We start from the raw sequence: 16412 nt of genomic DNA on the forward strand, positions 1-16412 counted from the left end.
ATTGAATCACAAAAAAATGAATATTTAGGTAAACAGTATGGAGGTTACTTTATGGTAACGTTTGTAAATTTGCCCATTGTTACAATTTATTTGGTTGTTTTTGTCTGCATCCGGTGTATAAAAGCCTTGACGCTTTTATTTTGAAAGCGTCACGCACTAGCTTCCTGTCAGCGCCACTGGAAGCTTGACGGACCTAGTGTGGATCAGCCGGAGTCGGAGCGGAGTTGGCGCACAGCCGCATCAGAGGGGCGTCCTGACAGGAGCGGCTGGAGGAGAAAAACCTGCTCACCGACTTCCTACCAGCTTCATCCACATGTCTGCTTCATCCGTAAACAGCAGCAGCGACACTTTCTCACATTTTTAAACACATTTACTGACTGTTTGGAGGCAAACGGAAAGAAAGGAGTCCATCATTCAGCGCTGCGGTTTAAAGTGGGAAGTTTTGCTCCGGAGATGTCTGGGTCGTTCTGCAGAACTTTGTACCCGTTTAGCGGGGAGCAGCACCAGCAGGGGCTGAGCTTCCAGGCAGGGGAGATCATTAAGGTGGTGCAGGCTCTGCCCGGAGGATGGTGGGAGGGGGAGAAGGATGGAGCCAGGGGATGGTTCCCCTCTAGTTATGTGCAGGTTCTGGAGGTAAGCACTTTGTTTTCTTATAAAGGAAGATTTTTATTTCATTTATGATCTGGTTGTAATGTAAATCAGCTCACTGTTGCTCATCCAGCAGCTCACAGAAAGTTGCCCAGACTGACGCGCTGGTGGAATAGTTTCCCCGTGCTGCTGTTTATCAAATTAAATCCATATCAACGTGCATGGAGGGCGACTTCCTCATTCCAAACGCATTCCAGGGATGTGCTCAGGTCCTTTCTCCCTGAACCCAGCCCACCCCATCCCTACACCACCCTCTGATCCTGAAGGGAGTTTGGGAAGTAATGATAGAGGAGGAGGGGGTGGGAGGAGGATTAGGGCCACTGAAACAATAAAAAGTTAACTGATTTTTATATTTTATTTCAGTATGATATGAGAAAAAGTCAATATTCGGAATTTAATCTCAGAAATCTGAATCTAATCTCATAATTCTGACTTTTTTCTCAGAATTCTGACTTTAATCTTATAATTCTGACTCCCCCCCCCCCAGAATTCTGACTTTAATCTCATAATTCTGACTTTTTTCTCAGAATTCTGACTTTAATCTTATAATTCTGACTTTTCCCCCAGAATTCTGACTTTAATCTTATAATTCTGACTTTTCCCCCATAATTCTGACTTTAATCTTATAATTCTGACTTTAATCTTATAATTCTGACTTTAATCTTATAATTCTGACTTTTTTCCCAGAATTCTGACTTTAATCTCAGAATTCTAACTGAATTCAGACAGCTAACAAACATCTTAGCATCAAGCTGTAGTCATGTCTGTTTTAAAGACTAAACTACCTTTCTTGTTTTAATCACCTTCTGCTCTTCCATTAATAAAAAAAACACTTAATGGGCACTTAAAAAGTTGCTAATTCCGTCATTTTCCACCAATGAGTAACTGTTCCTCCCAAACAATTCACATCTTTGTCAGTGAAGCTTAGTGCTCCTAAATCGTCATGGTGCCCATCTACATTAAGATCCAAAATTCTGAGAAAAAAGTTAGAATTCTGAGATTAAAGTCAACATTCTGACTTTTTTTCTCCATATTATGCTTAAATAAAATTTAAAAATCAGTAAACTTTTTTAGTTTTTCAGTGGCTCTAATCCTCTTCCATAGATACAATGTTTTTAAACCTCACTATTATATTTGGAGATATTATAATGTGGCATTATAAAGGACAAATTAATGACCAGTTCAGTAGAAGAACTTGCTGATAATGTTTATTTCCTATAGTTGTGTGAAGGCTATGGAGTATTTGAACCAATGAAACACAGCTTTATTATATTGTGAAGAAGTGTTTTACTACCAGTGTTCCCATTCTGGAAAAGTCTGGAAACAATGTGAACTTTGATTCAGTATTTTCATAGTAGGTGCTCCTGTGAAAGATCATTTCTATTTCCAGACTCTGTTCTCCTTATTGTATTGATTGCATTTTATTTCCTTCATTCCTTTCCTGTGTGTCCTTCTGGCCTATATTTTAAATCCTTTCCCTCTTTTTTTCTGATATAAAATGACATTCTCATATCTGTCATAGATTTTATACACCATTTTGTTTCTGTAGAGTTGAATCTGTTGGAGCTTTGCTCTAAATTTCTCTTTCGGGGCAGTGAAAGGTTATTTAAATCATACATTATAGTAGCAGGACAATTCAAAGCATTGCACATAATAGCAAAATAGGGCAAAAAGTACCTAGCATGATCGTTGAAAAAATAAAGCTGAACTATAAAACTATAGGAAACTATAATTTTGAAAAAAAAAAAAATGTAAATCATGTCAGTGTCTGCATCAAACTGACCATATCAATGCAGTTTTTGTTTTTGCAACATGTTATTTTCTCCCAATGTTTACTTTTGATCTCTGCTGCACTTTAAGAAATGGAAATATCATTAGAGCTGTACTAAATGAAATTTAGACAATAAAGTTAGTCTAACTCTATGTCTATACATACTACAGATCAATAAGTGTTTAATCTGGAACCATCAAGTTAGGATTTCAGCACTTACATTTTTCTCTGACTTTATTTTAAAATTAGTGGAGCATAAGACCTAAAAGAACTTCTTCATGTTTGGTTCTGGTTCTGGGTTTGCAAAGTTGACTTGAGACAGAATAGCTGAGAGATCTGAGTGTTTGATCCACTAACCACAAGATTGTAATGTATTTTGGTGCTACGCAATTGTTTGATTTATTGACCAATATAAATACTTTACAAGGACTGGGTGTAATGACTTTAGAACTCTAATTGTTGGTGAGGATCCAGGCAGCAATATTCTGGATCAGCTGCAGCTGTCTGATCAACTTTTTTCTATAAGGACTTCATTGCAGTGATCAGTTCTACTAAAAATAAATGCATTCAATAGAGTAGTTCCATGTAGTTTATGGATGAAATTCTGGGACTTCTCTCGGTCTTAAAAGAATTTCAAAGAACACGGAAATTCCTCCTGCAACAGCAAATATTCTCTCTAAGGGGACAAACAAACACCGAAAATAATGTTTCAAATATTTGTAGCCTTGAGTGAAAGTCAAACAGAGCTGCATTGTTTTCCACTTTTAAGTTAACCTACTAAGCATGAGGTGTAGCTATATATGTATATATATATATATATATAATTTCTGCTACCTTCTCTTAAGTTCACATTAAAAGACAAGTTTGTGGCTCACTTATCATGGTGGCCATTGCCACCCTCTGTCATAGCAGTGGAAGAGCGGCTATAATCAGCATGAGGGAAAGAGAGCGATGGCATTCTCAGCTACCCAGAGATGCTGTTTTTAACGCATCTCCACCCTAATTATGACTCTTTAAGTCAACGGATGCTCTTTAAGACATAGCTTCAGTAGATCAGCACAACTTCATTTCTTTAGGGATGACGTGGTGCAGACAAAACGTTGCTTATCTGCACTGATAGCAGCTGAGGAACAGGGTTGGACAGCTCACCAGCAACAGGGTGGGGCAGGTTCTTCCTGACAGGAACCTGCCAGACAGTTCAGGGCAAGTACAGCAGGACACCATTGAACATCCAGAATCAGCTTTTTACTCTTCTTAACTGCCTGTATTCTACTTGTATTTTGAAGCTTGGATAGAATCAGTTTAGAGCTCATTTCTTGAGCTCATTTGTCGGCTTATAATATAAATATAATGATTGAACTTTACTGATCTCACATTGGAGAAATGTATCTCTGCATTTAACCCATCCATTTGGGGAGCAGTGGGCTGCCATGGCGGGGCACCTGGGGAGCAATCAGGAGTCAAATACTTCGGTTTTAACATTTGATCTGAATCCGATCATCTCTGCACATGGATAGCCATCTGTGAGAAAATGCAGCACAGAAAATATTTAAGTGATTCCTTGAATGTCCAGAATTACATTTACTAAACCCTCTACTTAATGCATTGGAATAAATGCAGTTTCTTGGTCTGTACTGGGATCATTTGAAATGCCTTTATGGGTAATTTTACTTTCAAGGCTTTTTTCTGTCTCTTTGTGGTCAAGCTGGGACTCTAGCGTGTCTAGGTTCAAGTAACAAAAGCAAATATTTGCTGGTTGTCGCCAGTCAACCCGGATCATTCTCAGCCTCTCTGTAGATCACAAGCTGTTAATAGAAGACATCTGGGGGTCGCAGAATGACAACAGTTGCCCAACAAAAGCTTGTTCAAGTAGAGTTATGGAGGAAATAAGCTCCATCCATTCATCCATCTGAATGGATGAACTGAATCACTAGTGCTGGCTTAAAGAGATGATGATTTCACTAGCTATCGCATAAAAAGAAGAAAAAAGCAAGCTGTATTTTGGAATACAACAGGATATGAAGCGATTATGATATTTCCCTCATCAAGAAATCCATACATATATCCATATCCTTTATTTAGCCATCCGTGATGTTCTTACAGTTCTTACCTCAGCTGTTTTCCTGCACCATAGTCTAAACGGCTGGTTATCGTCCCGCAGCAGTGTGTCGCAGTGAGCTTGTCGCAGATATTTTTGATTTCTGCCCAATATTGAAGCGTGGTCTGCGCTATGTTATTCCACGCCACAACGCAAGAGGGACAATTACGATCTAGCTGTGGGTCTAGATACGGCCGAGAAGGTGAAAAATGGTGGAAGTTTGTGCGACAACGGAGGGACAGGAGGGCCAAAAAGAACGGGGATCCAGGTGGAAAAAGGGTACCAGCGTTCTCGCGTACCTCATTCTTCTGGCTGCTTCATCTTCACGAGTCGTTTTCCACAATGGCGGTCATATACACAAAACAAGCCAGTACTAAGGTACCAAACAGGTCTAGAGTGGATGTAGATTTGACCAATCAGAGGCCTCCTTTCTGCGGTCACCTACAATTTTGGAGAGGTGCAGCAGAGTGTCTGCAAAGGGGCGGGGCATATCTGCGTTAACTGCGACCCACACAGACGACCTGGTTTCTGAGTATAAATTAGCCTTAATAGACACAGAATGGTAAGTGAAAGAACAGGAAAAAACAGAACCATGAAACGGGGAAATGGTTTTTATCTTTTTACTGGAGCCGTGTGGCAACGGCATTCCTGCAACCAAGGAAGTGTGCATTAAATGAGGGCCATGTTTTGGATAACAATGAGACATATTTCCTTTAAACGTGTACTTATAGGTTTCACAATCTGTAATTCACCAATGGAAGCTGCAGCCTGGCATGGTGAAATGACTGAGAGTGAAACCAAAGTTCACTTCTGGTTTTTCCACTATTGGGGTGTTTTGTGTCTCATCCCTTCTGTTGGGTGAGCTTCCTTTGCTAATTTCAGAATTACAATTGATCATTGCCTTAATATGCGTCAGATGGAGGTTTGTAAGATTCAGGCATTTGACAGGGAATGTGATCTGTCTCTTGTCATCGTCAGCATTCTAGCGTTTCACAACCGACTTCTTTGTTCCGAGCAAACCGAACCATTTACACGTCTTTTTAAAGATTTTTACCCAAAAATAATTGAGAGCTTTTGTGATATTTAGATTTCCATTTTTCAAACTATTGATTTTGAGATAAAGCTACACTCATTTGATATTAAAACATCCACATTGGCTTTGAGGAACATGCAGAAAAAAACTAAAAAAACAAGATTTAGACTTCCTACTCAAAGAACCAACCTGTAGGAGAGGATTCAGTCTGGATTAAAGTGTTTTCCCTCTTAACATTTGCTTTTAACCCATTTTGATGATCCAGTTCTGCCAAATGGCATATTTACTGGTCTCTGAGTTGATTTCAGTCTTGTAAAGCAGGCAGCCTGCAGACTCTGCTGTTATCCACACTATTCACTGCAATTAAAGCTAAAAAGCAGAGCAGCCTATGTTTCATTACTTTCAATGTGAGAAAACACCGGTCTTACAGAACTAGTAAATAATCTGGGTCCAGATTATGCTGCCACAAGTTCTTTCAGTGAAAACTTGCTCATATTTACTCTAGAATCCACAATTTTTCTGGAACTCTGCTCCATTTCTTCAACCAATAAAGGTCCATTTTGGATCAAGCAAGCTGATTTTAACTGCTGGTAAGTCGATATTATATATTTCTTTTCGCCTTTTTGTATTAGGCTTTGCATTTTATCATCAGACATGCTAAGTCTCAGAGTTACCTGCCATTTTTATCCTAAACATACAAGTACTTAGTCAGTTATAAATGAGCAAGTTCTCTACTTCAGAAATATGAGAGAGATGTTTAATGGTGTCATAGGTACGCTCCAACTATGAGAGACAAAATGAGAAAATATCTGGAAAATCTCATTGTAAGATTTGCAAAGAATGTATTCGTTAATTATAGTGGAGCAAACACACAGCCAGGCAGACAAGCTTCGAGCCAACTCCCATGTCAGAAGATGAAGAGAGCACATCCAGCAGTAACAATCAGAGAAACAGGACTACACTGAAAAACAGGCCGATCTCCAACATCTGTAAACAAAGGTGTTGATGGCAGCAGCACAGCTGATGTTTCGCTCCACTATGGAGTCACAGCCAAACAGGAACAGACCAGATGAAGCTACTATGAGAAAAAGCAGAGAGAGCATAATGACAGATTCTGCAGAGTGGGAGAATAGAGATATAATGATGAAATGGGGGTCCCTATGTCCTCCAGAAATCTAAAGCCTATAGCAGCATAACTATAGAGATAGCTCAGGATAACCTGAGCCACTCTAACTATAAGCTTTATCAAAAAGGGAAGTTTTAACCCTACCCTTAAATGTAGACAGGGTGTCTGCCTCACAGACTAAAACTGATAGTTGGTTTCACAGGAGAGGAGCCTGATAACTAAAAGATCTGCCTCACGTTCTACTTTTAGAACATAAGGAACAATCAAATCTCTGATATAAGATGGAGCTTGGCCATTTAAGGCTTTATATGGATGAAGGAGGATTTTAAATTCTATTCTGGATTTAAAAGGAAGCCAATGCAGAGAAGCCAGGATGATCTCTCTTGCTAATTTTTATTAATGACGCCTGCATTTCTTTCATACAGCCTCAAACAGTCAGACTCAACAATGGCCAAGACCAAAGAGCTGTTGAAGTACACCATGACCAAAGCTGTAGACCTGCACCAGGTTCTTGTGATTAAATGACCCGTAGGAGCATTTGCAAGAAAATAGACTTAAAAAAACACAGATAAATTCCATTGATTTGGGGTCCCACATAGATCTCATCCTGGTGGGTTAAAATGATATTGAGAACGGTGTGCAGGTTCCCAGAGCTGCATGGAGGAACCTGATGAAGGACCTACAGAGAGCTATGACCAAAGTAACAAAGGCTACTATCAGTAACAACTGAGCCCAGAGGGACTCAGATACCGCAGTGCCACGCGTGTCCCTCTGCTTCAGCCAGTACATGTCCAAGCATGTAGCATTCTCCATGTAGCATATGGATGATCAAGTAGAGAACTAGGAGAACACCATGTGGTCAAATGAAACCTATATGGAGCTCTTGGAACAAAAGCTTGAGGAAGAAGAATGCTGAGTTGCATCCTAATAAAACCATACCTACTGTAAGACATTAGGGATGGAATCATCATGCCTTCAAGCTGCTTATAAGCAAAGGGGACAGAATAACTGATCCTTCTGAAAGGAAGAATCAATGAAGCCATGTTCCTTGAGATTTTAACCCAAAAAACCTTTCACCAGTGAGAGCATTAAAGGTGGAACTTGGCTCGGTCTAACAGCTTGGCAATAATCCCAAAAATACAACTCAAGCAACGTAGCGGGGACTCTGTGAAAATGCATTTTACGGGTCCAGGAGTGGCCGAGCCAGTCTCCAGACCTCAACTCCATACAAAACCTGTGGAGAGAGTTCATATTACCTGTTGCCCTAGCAACATCCCCAGGACATCACTGGTCTAGAGGGGATCTGCATGGAGGAATTGGACAAAATACTAACTCAATGTGCCAACCTGGTCAAGACTTACATGGAACATTAGACTTCTGTCATTGCCAGCAAAGATTATGTATTGAGTTGAACTTTTTGTTATCTCTAAAATCCTACAATGTGATTTCCTGTATTTTTTTCTTTTCTCATTTCATCTCTCATAGTTGAAATCTACCCACACTGAAAATTAACACCCTCTATTATCTTTCTAAGTGGGAGAACTTGCACAGTCAGTAGCTGACTGAATACTTTTTTTTTCCCCCCATTGCAGTTCTTTAAGGTTAGGTTCTTTGATTTTATCAAACTGTAGCACATTCAGCAACAAGCTGATGTAGATCGTCTGTTAGAGAAAAAATGGCCTTCAACCAGTAGTACTGGTTGTGTAGTTATAGCCAGGAACATTTACTATCGTTGCTGATGAAAATACGTATGCATAGGTTACTTTGGATTTCTTTTATTCCTTCTCCTTGCTAATACTTTAGTAAGATGAGATTATTTCAATCCTTTGGCTTAAGTAAAAAAAATGTATTTATATAGCACATTCGAGTGATAGTCATGATATTCAGAGGGAGATAGTCAATGTGAGCAGCTTTTCACCTGGATTTGTTTGGTAACTAATATTCAAAGGCAGCTAAACAGGTGCGTCTTGAAATAAGTTAGTGTTTTGAATGTTTTGCATTATTTTAAGTTTTCTTTTTTTTTCAGATTAAATGTGCATAAATAATGAAAGCAGCGTCTTTGGTTTGGGTTCTAGGGATATAAAGAACCAGAAGACCTGCGCGTTCTGGGAGTTTGATACGATGATAGTAATTCTTTAATGTATTGTGGTGCAAAACATTTTAGCAATTTATAAGCTAATACTTTACCTAAGTGATGAAAATCATGGCATCGTGGAATAAAAAAATCATAGTGCCGACATTGAGTAACAATGTAGGATTTCTTATGGCATTAAAGGTGGAAAAAGCTTAGAAATAATGTCGGTTCTTTGCATCTTTCTTTAGGTAAATCTAGCATTTATAGGGACTATTGACACTTTCCTTTTATGTATTTAGCAAAGACATGTATGGAATCTGCAACACAAATGTAATATTTTCAAAGTTTATAGAGTTTAATCTATTTCTTTACGAACAGGTCTGAAACGAATCCTAATTTGACCAGCAGGGTCAAAGGGACACTGGCAGGATATTATGTTTCTAAGGAGACGGTGACACCAAGCATTCAGAGCCATATGACCGTGATTCACACCACATTTTTGTTAATTACTGTCTTCCTCTAATGAGGAAGAAGAAAAAAAAAAAAAACTCCAGATGAGTTGAATCAGAAGTGATGACCGCAGTGATGAATAACTTCCTGAAAATAGTTAAGGAGGAATGTTTCTGGATGAAGATTTTATCAGCAAAAACATACTTTTTATTAAATCATTCAAACCAGCTTAGCTGAAGGTAATTCACAATCCTCCATATGGTGATTAGACTTGTCATCACTTTCTCAAGCCTCTCTATAACCGCGTTTTTACTGCAACTTTCCTTGGAGTAAATGCCCTCGTCATATAAATCTTCTTCAGGGACACTTAGATCTCTTATAAAGTCTGATTCACCAATATTTCACCTTTATTTATCATACATCACAGCATATTCATTAATATATAGATTTGTATTAACCTTTTCAGAAATACCTAACAAGGTGTGCAAATCTACAGTAAATTTTGGCTCCCTAAAGACGGGGGACGCTGTCTTTGCTTGGGGCCATCAGCAAACGACTGTTGTTGAATGCCTTGTTCACACTAAACTGGTTGTAGGCTGTTACAATTGCCTTGCATTCTCTCAGCTTTCAGGCCATACATGCATTTCCATAACAAACCAGAGCTCTTGCTGCATCAACATGAGCAGTTAACATGTAATAGAAACCATCTGGAGGGGATCCTTCCTCCCCCGCTTCACCAAGGCACTGTATTTACATGGCTGAAAATCACAGTGGGTCTTTCTGACTGTTGAGTTTCATTTCAGAAAATCAAAGTAAGTTTAGAGGTGTTATGACTAGAAAACATGCCAAAGACATGCAGCGAAAGCATAATGCCTCAGTAAAAAAAAAGCACTTACATAGCTGCACATTTGACACTGAGATATAAATTATTTAATCAGAAAACAGCCCAGATTGCTTTATAATTGTTGAATTTCTCAGAACAGCGCCACAGCTCTCACATACAATTCTTACCACTCATGTGAGCCACTGATACAGAATAGTGCAGCAGCAAACTGATAACCACAGTACTTCATTTCATGGTGTGCTATTCAGACGCGTCACTCACATGCTGGATGCTGAAAACACTCAAATAAATTGATGGCATCACTTGCTGTCTGATTCATTCAGATGAATTTTGTTTATTTCTCAACACTTTGGTAAAGAGCATAGATATGTTCACTTCCTGTTTGGTCGTTTGATATAGAAAAACTGTAACAGGACCATGATGTGATGTATCTGGTTGTACAAGAACAGAATTCCATACCGGATATAGTCCCTGTGTATCTAAACTAGGGGTGAGTATCGGCATGGGTGTCGCGATACAATACGCTACACCATACTTGGGTCACAATAATATATTATCACAATATTGCAATATTTTTCCAGATATCAACTTTTTATCTATTTTTTTTTGTGAGTTTTTGGGTCTGGTCGTGAACCAGTTTTGCTGGTATGCCTCTGCATCGTCGGTCTGGAATTTCTAGGGACGCACAGAAGTAGGGGGAGCCTATTTGAGAACTCGAGAACTTCGGCGGTTTGGCGGGAGTGTTTATCTTCCAAAACAACAATGGCGCGTCTGCAAGATATCACGGTCACGTAAATGGATCTAGAGTGGCTAGATATCGAAGAGGATATATTTATTATATAATTTGTCTGAGGCATCGTACAAGAGGTTGTACTTCCAAACCTCCTCGATTAACCTTTTGTCGTAGTTGTCCATTTTTCCTGGGTTTTTAAAAATGGCGTGCCACTGAATCGAGAAGGACGACCACACAGACAGCCGGAAAGGCATACCAAGGACCAATCACAGCTGCTTTTTGTCTGCGCAGGTTTGCGACCGTTCGACACATAGTCAGGTTTTTATTTAGGTGCGTGGCGACGGTTGAAGAACTTCTGCGCGGGGGGCGTGTTCCATGGGCGGTTCTTGACAGGGGCCAACGGGGGCCAGGGCCCCTGTAGATCAAGTCCTGGCCCCTGTTGTGGCCCCTGTTATGAAGACATAATACTCAAAGAAATTCTAATGATGATATGCGCTGAAACAGACATGGTTACTGATAGATCCTTTGGATCTATTTTATTTTATTTTTTACAAATTCTGTTTTATTAACTGTTTAAAAACATATAAGTGGTATTAAGATAGGATCCCAGTTTTCATCTGCTAATTGTTTTTTTCCAAAACAAATGTAAAAAAAAATACTCTACTTTTTACAGCTAATTTAACAATTTTTCTTAAATTCTAATTTAGATTTTATAGAAAACTTAAATTAAGTAAAAAAAAAAGTAAAATTCCTAAATTCTGAATGTATATTGACTGATTAAGACATTTAGAATTTTAATGAAACCTAATTGAATAGAAATTTGACTTCATGCAACACTCTTAATTTATTTGAATCCCTTGGCCTGTTTTTTTATTTCATGCTTTTCTGTGCCCCCATGAAAACACGCTGGCCCCCTTCTGGCCCCCCTGGTACATTTGGTCTAGAACTGCTGTCTGTGGCGACCACTGGCGTGGTCGCCACAGACATAGATTTCACGGTTGCAGAGGCTATGCGTCAGAAGCATAAATTGGCCTTAAGGCCTCCATGCATGGGTCGTGTGCGCTAACCACTGCACCACCAAAGCACACCCCACCAGATATCAACTTAGATGTTTAGATAAAAAAGCAAGTGCTTTATATGTTCATCAGAAGATATTGATCATTTAGTTATTTTGGTTTCTGTGTTGTTTTGGGATTTGAGTCAGTCCACGTCTTCCACTATGACTGCCTCAATTACAGATAGCAAAAGATTTCCCCAGCGCCATCTGCCACAGTGGCAGTGCAGAGGTAGGCCGTTTCCCTCATTGTTTTTAGATTAAAATGTTTTTTTTTAAATTGATACTAGGAGCTGAAACATCAATAATATATCATGCAGCCAAAAATCATGATACATCGTCAAATCAATTTTATCCCACACCCCTGATCTGCACTCTTCACAACAGAAGTACATTCAAATTGACAAACGCACCTAAAGAAGTCACAAGAATCAATGTTTAAAAAGACCAAAAAAAAAAATACAACATATTTTACCTCAAGTTATGAACTAAATCACAATATGTCAGAAAACATGACATATTGGACACTGTTTGACTGCACTAGTGAGATAAAAGCATAGCAGCCTGATTTAAATCAGTTTACTAGCAGTTTGTGTTCAATTCTGATCCCTCATTTTCCTGGCATCTTCTTTTAATAGTTTTAGACTTAAGGGTTTGAACATTTAAAGCGGCTCAGAATAAGAATAAATAATAATAATTTAACTTTATGGATCTCACATTGGCGAAATTTACTTCTGCACTTAACCCATCAGGCTGCTCAGTGGCGCAGCGAGAAGATTCTGGGTTAAGTTCCCAGCCTTCGGTCTTTCTGCATGGAGTTTGCATGTTCTCCCTGAGCGTGCGTGGGTTCTCTCCGGGTACTCCGACTTCCACCCACAGTCCAAAAACATGACTGTTAGGTTAATTGGCTTCTCTATACTCTCCTTATGTGTGAGTGTGTGCGTGAATGGTTGTTTGTCCTGTTTGTCTCTGTGTTGCCCTGCGATGGACTGAGACCTGTCCAGGGTGTACGCCGCCTCTTGCACGTAGACTGTTGGAGATAGGCACCCGCACCTTTAACCCATCCCATTGGGGAGCAGTGGGCTGCCATTGTTTGGTACCCAGGGAGCACTGTGGGGTTAAGGGTCTTTGCTCAGGGACCCAGCATGGCAGAACTCAGAATTCAGAACCTCTGGATTCCAAGCACAATGCCCTAACCACTAGGTTGCCACTCCTTAAAAGTTCAAATCAATACCTTTTCTACCAAGATTCAAGATTTTGTTTTAATGTATTATTTCTCCTCTTGCTGTTGCTTCCTTTCAGCTGCTTTCTCATTACCTGTAGCCAAGGGAACTACTGTAAGCACCGAGCAACAAGTAGGAAATTATGGAGAGCCACTTCATCTCCTCTGTGGCTCTCTTGCTAAAGAGTCAGCTGTTATGAAACAGCGGGCGGTGGCGAGCCTTTAGCACTGGTTTTGATGGGTCTGGGTTTAATTCCTGCAGAGGAACGCCCTGAGTCACACCATTGCCGCACAGCAGGCAGGCAGGTGTTTCCCCTCCACGCTGGAAAACTAACACCCCCACCAACATCCCACCATGCTGATGTCAATCTTGAAACACAGTCATTTCATTTCACAGAACATATTGAGAGGGGAAGTGTTAAATATCAGCTTGAATGACTTTAAAGCTTTCCCTGTGGGACCCAGATAAACCACATTTTAGTGGTTTTCACACACAAAAAAATAAATAAATGTGGGTTTTCACACATCTATTTCTGAAGGTAGAGTAGAAATAAAAACCCTTGATACATAGCAACGGGCAAACAGGTTGAGTGCCCTGCAACACACTGAGGGAGTTTCTAAGAAACTATTAAGATAACAAGGAGAAACTAGTGAGCTAATTTAAGCCTTCATCACTGTTGGCTAAATGTACACCAGAGTATAGTCAGAGTAATTGCTGTTATTTTTAACTCTGGTTTGTTTCTGGGTTTTACTCACCATAACAGAAAGAGTTCAGCCAAAATCTTCTGACAGCCTCCTCTGTAAAAGTTCTACTCTGCTGGGAATCATGGGAAATGTCAAAATGAAAATATTGTGGTTTATTTATGGATACGGTCCTTTTGTAGCGCGTTGGTGTTGAGTTAAGGTTTTTAAATGGAATCGTTTTCTATGGAAACCCTCAACAAGATGATTAGTGACCTGAACTATGAGTGAAAACTAAAACGAAGGTAGATGATGAGTTTAGCAGAAGGAAAGATCAGCAGGAGTTAGGTTTGTCAAGATATTTTATTTGATATAATCTTTTTGCTGCTGTAAACACCAGAATTTCCCAGGGTGGGACAATAAAGGGATTTTCTATTCTATTCTATTGCAAATACAGGAATATATTACATTGTTTGTACAATCTACAATACCTTAGGGATGAAAAATTACAAATAATTAAGGGAATAGAAAATGTTTTGATGTACCTGGAAAAACTATATTTTTTTTATCTCAACTTGATTTCTCAACAATTGCAGATGCTAGTTAAATAAGTGAACAAATAAACTAAAGATGATCCATTTGAAAAGCTAAAGCCGGGCATACGTTGTGCAATTTTTTCAATCGTTGCACGCAGCTACAGCTCACACTGTACGACTAACCCGCAGGGTTTCATCGTACAGTTTGAGGTCACTGCTCACGCTGCATGTTGTCACACTGTGCAACCCAACGCTCTGATGTGATCTACCTGCTCACACTGCATGTCTAAAAACCACATCAGACTCAGCTCCGCAGTGAGATCGCGCTACTCGGACTCGTCTATCCAGAAGCCAAATGAGTAGAAGGCGACAACGTTTTGGGAAGAAGACATAGCTGAGCAAACATGGCTACTACGGTCTGTCAGTTTAACAGAAAGAACTCCATTTCACTCACACCCCTACCACGATTCTGTGTTTTCATGTGAGAGGAAGAAGAAGAAGAATCCATGTTTGCCCACTGAACGATTGGCCCACTATGGCCGACTGAATTTCAAACATGTTTGATTTTCTCTGGACTTCTCGATTCCTGATCAGGAGGTGGTCAGGAGAGGCTGATGGCCCCTCGTTAACCCCCGTACGCTACACGGTGCACCGCGAACGATAAGGCTGAAACTTGGGCCGATTGAAAAATTCTTGCAGGACTGGAAAGTCGACCCGAAAAGGGCAACAAAATTGTACAGCTTAAGCCTGGCTTAAGGTGGTCCGGATTCATGCACATTCTAGAAGTTAAAAGAAATATTGAACACAAAAGGTAAAGAAATAACATTTTAAGCCCTTACTCGGTGTGAAAATAACTTTATGTTCCAAGTGAAACCATGCAACTCAGGTTGTAGGGGCAATCATTCCAAGAGGGAGACCTCATTATCTTTTTCACTTCTCAGTTTCTATGTACAATTCAAAGCCATGTTCTTGCTAAAATGGAAATACAGCATAGTACTCCTATTGAGTCTTGTTTCTGCCTCAGGGGCCTCCCTGTTGGGATTTGCCTTGAGATGCTCCCAGAGGGCCCTAAGGAGGAATCCTACTGAGGTGCAAGAACACACCTTCCTTTTTGTTAAAGCTAGGCTGAATGAACAAGCTTTACTGTCTCTAAAGCTGATTAAGGACCACCTATATTTGAGCTATTCACTGTATTCCCTGGGCCCGCCTTTTTAATCAATATTTCATAATCATGCAGTTGGGTAAGGTGGATGGGTAAATTGAGAGCTTTAGCTTTTAACTCTGGTTTTTCCTTTCCATGAAAGATGAGAGCAACTCCCAAAATACTTTAGGCAGCCTCAGTCCATCTGTCCATCTCTTGCTCTATCCAACTCTCACAAAGTGAACAAGACTCCAATAGGTCCTGTAGGACAGTAGGTTATCATTTAATAAATGCCAGTTTGTGAAAGCATTGCCTTGTTCAGAAAGGTTGCTCTGTATAAACACCCTGTGTTTAACAGTCATGGGGTTTCAGATGATAGCGGGGAGTCCAGTTCCTTTTAAACAGGAAGAGGCCGCCTCAGGAAGGGCAGCCAGTCGCATCAACCTGCTGGGCTGCCTGGAAGATAAAGGAACACATTAGAGAAGTGAGTTAATGTTTGCTAATTTGACAGAATAAATAATAAAAACATGTGATTGGGTGATAATCTGTCAATTACCAGCACTGCTGCAAAGATAACCCGAGATGGGGAGCGTTGGCCTATAGCAGGGGTAACCAATTAAAAAATAGTGGGGTCCGAATAAAGAAAATAATCAACCAGTAAAGGTCCGGAGACATTTTTAATTATAATCTGTTACTTTAAAAATAATTTAACACTGAAATAAATTGAAGTTTTTATGCACCCATGAAATACCTTGAAATTTTACTAACTACTAACTAACTAAATATAATATAACTCCATTTTTTAATCTAAAGTGTTTTTTGAAGTAGAGAACAACAATCGTTCAGTTTGGTATTTAGACAATTTCCTATTTTCAAATATTTTATAAAAAACCTGAACTGACCTTTTTTTTTTTAATTTTTTTTTTTTTTTTTACAGCTTAATGGGAGCGGTGGGCTTTATTCTGCCCTGCAAGGCTTTAAACCTGGGTTTGAATGGAGAC

The 16412-nt window shown here is 39.6% G+C and overlaps 1 protein-coding gene across 1 annotated transcript in view; it reads left to right on the forward strand.

The window, feature by feature from the left end:
* The first annotated feature begins 217 nt into the window (after positions 1–217).
* LOC107095332 (growth arrest-specific protein 7-like) overlaps positions 218–16412 on the forward strand; it is a 96024-nt gene continuing 79829 nt past the window's right edge. Inside the window, exon 1 of the mRNA XM_015391376.1 lies at positions 218–633. Within this exon, the coding sequence (XP_015246862.1) occupies positions 454–633 (180 nt within the window). The 5' untranslated portion in view covers positions 218–453. The remainder of the gene's footprint in view (positions 634–16412) is intronic.

Source organism: Cyprinodon variegatus, unplaced genomic scaffold (assembly GCF_000732505.1).
Source record: "Cyprinodon variegatus isolate N-32 unplaced genomic scaffold, C_variegatus-1.0 Scaffold538, whole genome shotgun sequence".
In the NCBI taxonomy this organism is placed as follows: Eukaryota; Metazoa; Chordata; class Actinopteri; order Cyprinodontiformes; family Cyprinodontidae; genus Cyprinodon; species Cyprinodon variegatus.